The sequence below is a fragment of the Entelurus aequoreus genome, linkage group LG13, assembly GCF_033978785.1.
Source record: "Entelurus aequoreus isolate RoL-2023_Sb linkage group LG13, RoL_Eaeq_v1.1, whole genome shotgun sequence".
Classification (NCBI taxonomy): domain Eukaryota; kingdom Metazoa; phylum Chordata; class Actinopteri; order Syngnathiformes; family Syngnathidae; genus Entelurus; species Entelurus aequoreus.
The window spans coordinates 70,012,652-70,024,962 of NC_084743.1; the positions used below are offsets into that span (position 1 = coordinate 70,012,652).

The following is a 12,311-nucleotide window of genomic DNA, read 5'->3' on the forward strand; positions in this document are numbered from 1 at the left end:
GGTGTGCGTCGGTTAAACCAGTCCGATGGAAAAAATGTTGATTGATTGGAAACTTTTATTAGTAGATTGCACAGTACAGTACATATTCCGTACAATTGACCACTAAACGGTAACACCAGAATACGTTTTTCCACTTGTTTAAATCGGGGTATAATAATATGGTAATAAATAATAATGTGTTGCCACATTCTTTAAAAAAACACAAACACTAATATCCATCTACTATATCCGAACCAAAACGTTAACGCATTATTTTTTTAATATAATCCCTGACGTCATGTTGCTATTTTACAGGGATGTGTTTCATGTATACTAGTCCAGTAAAAAAACAAGTGACAACTTCCGGTAGTTGCAGCGTTACCATAATAGCAAAATACCAATATCCTGCCCTTTGAACATGCGTAACTCTTACTTTTCGAATAAAACGTTGACGCACTACTTGTAAATAAGAATCCCTGACGTCATGTTGCTATTTTACAGGGATGCGTTTCATGTATACTCGTCCGGTAAAAAACAAGTAACAGCTTCCGGTAGTTGCAGCGTTACCATACTAGCAAAATATCAATATCCTGACCTTTAAACATGCGTAACTCTTTTTCGAATAAAACGTTGACGCACTACTTGTAAATATAATCCCTGACTCCATGTAGCTATTTTTAAAGGGATGCGTGTCAGTTAACTAGTCCGGTAGGAAGCAAAGGACATATCCGGTAGTCGAAGCGTTACCATAGTGACAAAAACACCAACTAACATTGAGCTCTTTGCTGATCGAGGACTAGCAGGTGGAGTCTCTCTTTTTGGGCAAGTACACTCAAATAGAAACCTAAACACTCCTTTTTTTAACAATGTCTCTGGTTGAGATGACTGAAACGTCAAATAAGAAAACAACAGGAACTCAAATTGGATGTGCAGATACTCAAGAAACACCCGTTGAAGAAGAAAAGAAGCTTCCTGGGCCGCGGATAACCAAGACCTTTTTAAGGGACCACTGTAAGCAGAACAAACTCTATTCCACGCCATTCCTGAATGACACCTTGTATCTGCACTACAAGGGTTTCTCCACAATTGAAAACCTGGAGGAGTACACAGGACTCAAATGTCTATGGTTGGAAAGCAACGGGTTGCAACAGATCGGGAACTTGGACGCGCAGGTCGATCTCCGCTGCTTGTTCCTCCAGCAGAACCTTATCCACAAACTGGAAAACCTGGGTGCTCTAAAAAGGTTACGCACTCTGAACGTCTCCAACAATTACATAAACACCATCGAGAACATCTCCAGCCTTCCTGAGCTGAGTACCCTGCAGATGGCTCATAACAAACTGGAGGGCGTGAAGGCCATAGAACACTTGAGTCAGTGTCCATCCATCAGTGTGCTGGATCTGGCCCACAACCTCTTACAGGACCCTGAGATCCTTCCTGTACTTGAAGCCATGCCGGAATTACGCGTCCTCACCCTGACGGGCAACGAAGTGGTGAGAAGGATCCCCGACTACAGGAAGACTCTGACCGTGCGCCTCAAGCAACTGACTTTCCTCGACGACAGGCCTGTGTTCCCCAGAGACAGAGCATGTGCAGAAGCGTGGGCGCTCGGCGGGGTGGAGGCGGAGCGCGAGGAGAGGGAACGATGGAACACTCGAGAAAGGAGGAAAATCCAGGAAGGCTTGGAGGCCTTGGCTGCCGTTCGACAGAAAGCCCAGGAGAGACAACGCCTGAAAGAGAAGGTGGTGAAAGGTGAGTGACTCCGTCACTTTATACTCTCACAGTGCATCCGGAAAGTAGACACTTTCCTCAATACTTTGATGATGCACCTTTGGCAGGAATTACAGCTCCATCAGATTGGATGGGAAGCGTTGGTTTTCATCCAGGATGTCTATGTACGTTATATACATACAGTGCAATCCAAAAGTATTGGAACAGTGAGGCCAGTTCCTTTATTTTTGTTGTCGACTGAAAACATTTGGGTGTGACATCAAAAGATGAATATGAGACAAGAGAGCAACATTTCAGCTTTCATTTCAAGGTATTTACATCTGGATCTGATACACAACTTAGAAGATAGCATTATTTGTAATGGAACACAAAATTTGTAGGTGAGCAAAAGTATTGGAACCAAGCCTGGCCCTAACCAATCTGGCGCCCTAGGCAAGATTTTAGGTGGCGCCCCCCCACATCGGTAGTGAAGTGTATATACTCACAAGAAACCGAATAGCTTTGTCTTTGACCTTTTTTTTTTACTTAAAGAAAGCAAAATAACATATTATATGAGAATGTTATGTTATGATTATCTTTAACCGAATCACAGCAGTGCTCAAATTAAAAAACAGCATTCCCTCTCATGTGATATTGCTTAATTAACATTAATGATGTGCACTTTAACAACTAGGCTTACAACTATGCCTAATATATAAAGTGACTATTACCTGCAGGGCAAACATTAGCTAACCAGAAGGAAATAACAATGTAAACAAAAAACACCTGCTTAAAAGAGCTAATACAAATGTCCCTGAGGAATGTAAGGTGGGAGTACTGTAATTACCTAACGTTACATTATTATTTTCCATAACAATTTAGCCCCCTCCACAATATTAACCCGACGTTAAAACAGAATTGATTAGCAATTGCCGAATCATGTAACATTAGCTTATGCTAAAAGCCAGCTGACACACACTAGGTTACTATCACATTCTGTAACAGACAAATAATTTCATGTAGGCTAACGTTACCTACCTGCTACCTCTGTCTTTTTCTCGTTTCTCCTCCTCTTCTTTTCTATTTTTTCTTCCCTGGGCACCTGACAGTTTTGGCCGTTTTGACATCTTGTGTTGACTTTTTTATGTGGTGACGTCCAAAAAGAGTCATGATACGGGAAGGGAGGGGGCGCAATGTTGTAACAAATAATATTTCCATTAAATAGGCTTAACTTTGCATTTTAATTAGCGTGGGATTATTTTTTGTATTTAGAAATAATAGTACCAACTTTTTTTTTTTTTCTTCAACATTTGTGGCACTGGCGTGGCGCCCCCTGATGGACGGCGCCCTTAGCATTTGCCTATACGGCCTATGCCACGGGCCGGCCCTGATTGGAACATATAAACTTAAAGGCCTACTGAAACCCACTACTACCGACCACGCAGTCTGATAGTTTATACATCAATGATGAAATCTTAACATTGCAACACATGCCAATACGGCCGGGTTAACTTATAAAGTGCAATTTTAAAATTCCCGCCACACTTCCGGTTGAAAAACTCCTTTGGATATGATTTATGCGCGTGACGTCACAAAATCCACGGAAGTGGTTGTACCCCATCTGACCCGATATAAAAACCTCTTGTTTTCTTCGACAAAATTCCACAGTATTCTGGACATCTGTGTTGGTGAATCTTTTGCAATTTGTTTAATGAACAATGGAGGCTGCAAAGAAGAACGTTGTAGGTGGGATCGATCGGTGTATTAGCGGCTAAGTACAATACTTACAGCAACACAACAAGGACTACTTACTACGCCTAGCCGATGCTTGCCGCCAAACCCACGGATGAAGTCCTTCGTCGCGCCGTCGATCGCTGGAATGCAGGTGAGCACGGCTGTTGATGGGAAGATGAGGGCTGGCTGGCGTAGGTGGAGCGCTAATGTTTTTATCATAGTTCTGTGAGGTCCGGTTGCTAAGTTGCTAAATTAGCCTTAGCGTCGTTAGCAACAGCATTGTTAAGCCTTACCAGGCTGAGAATTTTTAACAGTGTAGTTACATGTACATGGTTTAATAGTATTGTTGATCTTCTGTCTATCCTTCCAGTCAGGGGTTTATTTCTTTTGTTTCTATCTTCATTTGAGAACGATGCTATCACGTTAGCTCAGTAGCTAAGTGGGTCACCGATGTATTGTCGTGGAGATAAAAGTCACTTTAAATGTCCATTTCGCGTGCTCGACTCTCATTTTCAAGAGGATATAGTATCCGAGGTGGTTTAAAATAGAAATCCGTGATCCACAATAGAAAAAGGAGAGAGTGTGGAATCCAATGAGCCAGCTTGTACCTAAGTTACGGTCAGAGCGAAAAAAGATACATCCATCGCTGCCTCTCCAGTCCTTCACTGTAACGTTCCTCATCTACGAATATTTCATCCTCGCTCAAATTAATGGGGTAATCGTCGCTTTGTCGCTCCGAATCTCTCTCGCTCCATTGTAAACAGAGGAAAATTGTGAGGAATATTACCTCCTGTGGCGTCACGCTACTTCCGGTATAGGCAAGGCTTATTTTATCAGCGAGCAAAAGTTGCGAACTTTATCGTCGATTTTCTCTACTAAATCCTTTCAGCAAAAATATGGCAATATCGCGAAATGATCAAGTATGACACCTAGAATGGATCTGCTATTCCCGTTTAAATAAAAAAAATTCATTTCAGTAGGCCTTTAAAATAGATTAAAGTGAATAAGACTTGATATTTATTTGCAAATCCTTCGCTTTCAATAACTACACCAAGCCTGTGAGCCACTGACATCACCAACCTTTTGCATTCTTCTTTTGTGATGATTTTCCAGGCTTTCACCACAGCCTCTTTCAGTTGTTTGTTTTGGGGGGTTACTCCCTTCAGTCTCCCCTTCAGCAGGTCAAATGCATGCTCTTTTGGAGGCTGACTTGGCCAGTCTAAAACCTTCCACTTCTTGCCCCTGATCAACTCCTTTCTTGTTTTGGTCGTTATCTTGCTGCATGATGAAGGATCTCCCAATCAGTTTGGTTGCATCTTCCTTTAAATTAGCAGACAAAATGTTTCTGTAGGCTTCTGAGTTCATTTTGCTGCTGCCATCATGTGTTGCATCATCAATGAAGATGACGTCCCAGAAGAAGCCATGCAAGCCCAAGTCATGACATGATGTTTTACAGATGAGCTTGTATGTTTGGGATCATGAACAGATCCTTTCTTTCTCCAAACGTTCGCTTTTCCATCACTTTGAAATAAGTTAATCTTTGTCTCATCAGTGCCATAAAACTTTTTTCCAGCATTTTTGAGGCTCATCTCTGTACCTTTTGGCAAATTCCAGCCTGGCCTTCCCGTTCTTCTTGCTAATAAGTGGTTTGCATCTTCTGGTGTAGCCTCTGTACTTCTGTTCATTAAGTCTTCTGCCAACAGTAGATTGTGATACCTTCACTCCTGCCCTCTGGAGGTTGTTGCTGAAGTCACTAACAGTTGTTCTTTATAGCTCTCACAATGTTTCTGTCATCAACTCCTAATGTTTTCCTTGGTCTACCCGTTCCACGTCTGTTGCTTAGTACACCAGTGGGTTCTTTCTTCTTCAGGACATTCCGAATGGTTGAACTGGTTATGGCCAATGTTTGTGCAATGGCTCTGATTGATTGTCCATCTTCTCTCAAATTCACAATTGCTTCTTTTTCACCCATAGACAGCTCTCTGGTTTTCATGTTGGTTCTACCTCTAAATGCAGTCTGCACAGGCAAAACCTAGCCTACCCAATCTGAAACTGAGCTCAGACATTCAGTGCAATGTCATTTGGAGACACCTGGGCAACAAAACACACCTGTCAGTCACATGTTCCAATACTTTTGCTCTCCTGAAAAATGGGTAGGTTCAAACAAAAGGTGCTATCTTCTAAGTTGTGAATCAGATCCAGATGTAAATACCTGGAAATGAAAGCTGAAATGTTGATCTCTTGTCCCATATTCATCTTTTGATGTCAAACCCAAATGTTTTCAGTCTACAATAAAAATAAACAAATTGGACTCACTGTTCCAATACTTTTGGAGGGCAAAAGGGCTGGGCGATATATCGATATACTTGATATATCGCGGGTTTGTCTCTGTGGGATATAGGAAATAACTATATCGTAGGGGTGTAACGGTACGTGTATTTGTATTGAACCGTTTCGGTACAGGGGTTCCGGTTCGGAGGTGTACCGAACGAGTTTCCACACGGACATATTAAGTAGCGTAACGCACGTTGTGTAAACAATGCACACCGAGGCACAACACACGGCATGCTAGCAGCTAACGGGCTACGATAGACTGACCATACGTCCTCTTTTCACCGGACATGTCCTCTTTTGCGGAGCTGTCAGGGCGGAGTTTCTTAAATGCCTCAAATGTCCGGCATTTTGAGTTAGGGTTGCGTGTATTTTCAATGTACGTTCAGGGTTAAGAAGGGGTTAAAAACAAAACAAATTGTGCGTGCAGCAGCATTCGTGAGGGAGGGGCAGAGACAGAGAGAGCGAGAGAGTTATGATAAACGCGCATGCGTCGCCAGGCTCTGCTTTTTATCCATAGATTTATCAGATTTAATTTTTTATTACCTAAAGCAGGGGTGTCAAAAGTGTGCCCCGGAGGCCATTTGCGGCCCACAGCTAATGTTTTAAAGGCCCACGGCACATTCTAAAAATACTATTAAAATAAACAAAAACATAACAAAAGTGAAATTAAAAAGCTTAAAGGATAAATGTAATTTAGAAAAAGCTGCAATGTTGACTAATAAAACAAAGCTGTTTTTTTTTCTTTCAAACTGTCATTGCTCAAAACATAATATTGAATCAAAATCAATTTTATTATGAATTATTGACCTATCCAAGGTTCCAATTACTTCACATCAAATATTCCACTAAGAAAAATATTTTTGGTGGAAGATTTTACAAATTTGGTAAATAAATAACCTAAAAATTTATATTTTGTTGTTTTCTTACTGTACCGAAAATGAACCGAACCGTGACCTCTAAACCGAGGTCAACCAACATTTTTGTGTACCGTTACACCCCTAGTATATTGTGATATTCGAGTATACGTTCTCACGCAGTTGCTTTTAGTTCCTGGCATTACACTACAGGCTCTTCTCACTCTTTCTTGTCTGTCCTTCTCACAGAGACATAAAACAAGCGCACCTTCTGACATACGTCACATACGTATACGCCCTCGCGGAGCAGAGAGGTAGGGGCATGGGTAATGTTAGCTGTGGTGCGGGTGGTAATACGAGAGAGAGAAGGTGCCAATCTGGTAACAAATGAAGGAAGAATTAATTCCCAAGAAAAACAGCAGGGGGTCCATCGTCTGGCGGTGGTTTGGCTTCAAGCGGGAAGATGTCGAACAGACAACCGTAATTTTTCAAGTGTGGGGCAAAAGCGTTGCTACAAAAAGTAGCATCACTGCTAATATGTAGCATCATTTGAAAAGTCACCCACTAGAGAATGAAGAGTGTTTGAAACTCCGCATGTCAAGATCTCCGTTCGGTGCCACACCCACAAAATGCCGAGGCAACCATTTCCAGATCAACACCGTATGAAAAAACTAGTCAACAACAGAAGGAGATAACGTCCACAGTAACCTACCACATAAAGAAGGATTTGATTTCCTATTATGCAGCTCATTTTTATTTGACACTTATTGAAATATCTTGTGTGACATCATGCACAAAAGTGCACTTTATTTGTTTTAAACTATTGTAGTGGCGTTCTGTACAAAAAGTGCACTTTAATTTAGTGTTGTTATATGTCATCTTAGTGACATCATGCACAAAAGTGCACTAATAGCTTGTTTTAAAATGTCTGACAATTTTGCACTTTCTGTTTTGGAAATGACATGAATGTTTGTGCCATTGCTTAATAACTGTTTAGTAAATACAGTGTTGGTCAATTGACTTAGTTGTGGTTTCCCTCTCTGCATGAAAGTTTAAAATGAGCATATATTAATGCAGTATGAACAAGAATGTTTTAATGTAGACACATAGAATCATCATACTGCTGTGATTATATGCATCAAGTGTTCATTCAAGGCTAAGGCAAAATATCGACATATATATCGTGTATCGTGACATGGCCTAAAAATATTGAGATATCAAAAAAAGGCCATATCGCCCAGCCCTACACACACATATATATATATATATATATATATATATATATATATATATATATATATATATATATATATATATATATATATGTATATATGTATATATATATATATATATATATATATATATGTATATATATATATATATATATATATATATATATATATATATATATATATATATATATATATATATATATATATATATATATATATATATATATATTGTTCCGCCCTCACTATATGTGTTGAGGCTATACAGCTTGGCAGACAGCTAACAAACAATCCAAGACGTTCTAATAAAATTCCAAAGCAGATGAATCCATTTAGGCTCTTTATTGTTGTTTATCTTGCTTTGTCTTTTTTTTGTATCTTTACTTTTGTCTCGCACTTTACTTTTTTGTAAAACTGAAATACACACAGTTCCAAATGTATAAGCTATGTGATTCAATTTACATACTGAAATGTAATACACAATATGTAAATATTAGCTTCACACAAATATACGGTACTATCATCAAACAAATACTGCTGAGTGGTGAAACTATTTCGATGGTGGAAATATACGACTGGCAGCCATTTTAAGTCCTCAAAACATCCATTTAAAACAGTGCACAAAAATCGTTTTTCAATAAACATCTTACTATCAAATGAACCAATTTCCACCTTAATATTGAGTTATATAAACAAGTTAAACAGTTTACTTACAGACTTATCTTTTCCAAGGCTTGTAAGAGCGAACACAACTTGTCTGCTTCTCCATTGTCTCATGAACTGAACTGACATCGTCAACCCGGAAGTGCCCAAACAAATCAAGCGTAGTATTTCCCTATCGCCACAAGGTGTCAGTAAGAGTCTACAATCAAATGGGCATAACACACACACACAAGGTGTCAGTAAGAGTCTACAATCAAATGGGCATAACACACACACACACACACACACACACACACACACACACACACACACACACACACATATATATATATATATATATATATATATATATATATATATATATATATATATATATATATATATATATATATATATTATAGTGGTCAAAAGTTTACATACACTTGTAAAGAACTTAATGTCACGGCTGTCTTGAGTTTACAATACTTTCTACAACTCTTATTTTTTTGTGATAGAGTGATTGGAGCACATACTTGTTGGTCACAAAAAACATTCATGAAGTTTGGTTCTTTTGTGTATGTATCATGGGTCTACTGAAAATGTGACCAAATCTGCTGGGTCAAAAGTATACATACAGCAATGTTAATATTTGGTTACATGTCCCTTGGCAAGTTTCACTGCAATAAGGCGCTTTTGGTAGCCATCCACAAGCTTCTGGTAGAATTTTTGACCACTACTCTTGACAAAATTGGTGCAATTCAGCTAAATGTGTTGGTTTTCTGACATGGACTTGTTTCTTCAGCATTGTCCACATGTTTAAGTCAGAACTTTGGGAAGGCCGTTCTAAAACCTTATTTCTAGCCTGATTTAGCCATTCCTTTACCACTTTTGGCGTGTGTTTGGGGTCATCGTCCTGTTGGACCACCCAACTGCACCCAAGACCCAACCTCCGGGCTGATGATTTTAGGTTGTCCTGAAGAATTTAGAGGATAATCCTCCTTTTTCATTGTCCCATTTACTCTCTGTAAAGCACCATTTCCATTAGCAACAAAACAGGCCCAGAGTACAATACTACCACCACCATGCTTGACGGTAGGATTGGTGTTCCTGGGATTAAAAGCTTCACCTTTTCTTCTCCAAACATATTGCTGGGTATTGTGGCCAAACAGCTCAATTTTTGTTTCATCTGACCACAGAACTTTCCTCCAGAAGGTCTTATCTTTGTCCATGTATTGTTAGGTTGTCCTGAAGAATTAGTGGCCTTGTGGTTAGTGTCCGCTCTGAGATCAGTAGGTTGTGAGTTCAAACCCCGGCTGAGTCCCACCAAAGACTATTAAAAAAAAAAAGTGCCCCATTACCTCCCTGCTTGGCACTCCACATCAAGGGTTGGAATTGGGGGTTAAATCACCAAAAATGATTTCCGGGCGCGGCCACCGCTGCTGCTCACTTCTCTCCTCACCTCCCAGGGAGTGATCAAGGGTGATGGGTCAAATGCAAAGAATAATTTCGTCACACCTAGTGTGTGTGACAATCATGGGTACTTTAACTTTTTTATTGTCCCATTTAAAGCACCAATTTATTCACAATTTACACAACATGCCGACTTCACTGGTTTTGGGTTTTGTACATTAACCCCCCCCAAAGGTGCAGGCAGAAGAAGAGCTAACAAAGACCTCCGGGTACCACTCCTACTCTAACAGTGCGGTCTCTTTCAGGTGAGACTTCCTTCAATCCAGAAGCTTCTCATCAGGATGCCGTCACTGAGAAAATCCAAGGGTTTGTGCAGGATACTCTGGATGCTCAAGAAGAGTTCACACAAAACCAAATAAATCTGCAGCTCTGCAAAGAAGATCCGGAGAAACACGGAGAAAAGTCCGAGGAGGAAGATGAGAAACAGTCAGAAAGAGATGAGCTTGACGTTGAAGCTCCTGGTGAAACTGGACATGGTCCTGGACCACTGGTGACTGAACTGGTGGATGCAGAACAGCTGGAAAGTATTCCTCTGACCGAGCCGCGGCTTGTTGATGACCTGCCCGATCTGGAGGATGTGGACTCAGAAGACCTGGCGAATTTGTTCTCCTTGGACCAGGAGTTCAAACCCAAGATAGAAGTCATCTCAGGGGATGGCAATGACGATGTGGAGGCAGTCTGGAGTGAGAGCATCCACTCTGGCCCAGATAAGTCCTGGCTTTTTATTGGCGACAGTAAGACAACCGAAGCGCCTCAGGATTCAGCGCTGATATATTCAGGTGATACAAATGAGCTTGAAACCGATGCAAAGTCTGATACGAGTCTGATATCATGTCCACCACGCTGCCTGATCGAGGAGCTGGAATGACATTTGTTTTGTTTTTTGGCATCTCAAGAAATATAGTTCATAGTTTGTTGGCGGTTCAGTGTTTACAACTTTATTTTTATTGACTAATCAGTGTGAAAAGGTAGTTTAAAAAGAAAGTGGTTTGATGGCGCTATCTGCTGTCAATTCGGCAAAAGGTGTCTTAACGTTTTCCAGCATCAACATGCTTTGACGAAAGGGTTTGGTATAAAAAAAATCGGAAACTATAGGGATTTTTTTGAGTGATTTGTCCAATTTTGATGGCACTATCCAATGGGGAAAAAAGATCCAGCAGATGGTGCCATCCCACACATTTATTCACTCAACTTTTTCCAGCTTAAAGATGCTTTGCCACTAGGGTTTGGTATCAAAAAATAGGAATTTTAGGGATTTTTTTTAGTGCTGGGTCCAATTTTGATGGCACTATCCAATGGGGGGAAAAAAAGATCCAGCAGATGGTGCCATCCCACACATTTATTCACTCAACTTTTTCCAGCTTAAAGATGCTTTGCCACTAGGGTTTGGTATAAAAAAAATAGGAATTTTAGGGATTTTTTTTAGTGCTGGGTCCAATTTTGATGGCACTATCCAATGGGGAAAAAAAAGATCCAGCAGATGGTGCCATCCCACACATTTATTCACTCAACTTTTTCCAGCCTAAAGATGCTTTGACACTAGGGTTTGGTATAAAAAAATAGGAATTTTAGGGATTTTTTTTTAGTGCTGGGTCCAATTTTGATGGCACTATCCAATGGGGGGAAAAAGATCCAGCAGATGGTGCCATCCCACACATTTATTCACTCAACTTTTTCCAGCTTAAAGATGCTTTGCCACTAGGGTTTGGTATCAAAAAATAGGAATTTTAGGGATTTTTTTTAGTGCTCGGTCCAATTTTGATGGCACTATCCAATGGGGGGAAAAAGATCCAGCAGATGGTGCCATCCCACACATTTATTCACTCAACTTTTTCCAGCCTAAAGATGCTTTGACACTAGGGTTTGGTATCAAAAAATAGGAATTTTAGGGATTTTTTTTAGTGCTGGGTCCAATTTTGATGGCACTATCCAATGGGGGGGGGGAAAGATCCAGCAGATGGTGCAATCCCACATTTATTCACTCAACTTTTTCCAGCCTAAAGATGCTTTGACACTAGGGTTTGGTATCAAAAAATGGGAATTTTAGGGATTTTTTTTAGTGCCGTGTCCAATTTTGATGGCACTATCCAATGGGGGGGAAAAAGATCCAGCAGATGGTGCCATCCCACACATTTATTCACTCAACTTTTTCCATCTTAAAGATGCTTTGCCACTAGGGTTTGGTATCAAAAAAATAGGAATTTTAGGGATTTTTTTTAGTGCTGGGTCCAATTTTGATGGCACTATCCAATGGGGGGAAAAAAGATCCAGCAGATGGTGCAATCCCACATTTATTCACTCAACTTTTTCCAGCCTAAAGATGCTTTGACACTAGGGTTTGGTATCAAAAAATAGGAAT

General features: G+C 40.2%; 1 protein-coding gene across 1 annotated transcript; it reads left to right on the forward strand.

The window, feature by feature from the left end:
* The first annotated feature begins 456 nt into the window (after positions 1-456).
* Positions 457-11,188, forward strand: LOC133663964 (dynein axonemal assembly factor 1-like). The gene is made up of 2 exons (XM_062068704.1): positions 457-1,731; positions 10,198-11,188. Exons 1-2 carry the CDS (start codon positions 846-848, stop codon positions 10,818-10,820), a joined length of 1,509 nt encoding a protein of 502 aa, XP_061924688.1. The 5' UTR covers positions 457-845; the 3' UTR covers positions 10,821-11,188.
* Positions 11,189-12,311: the final 1,123 nt, after the last annotated feature.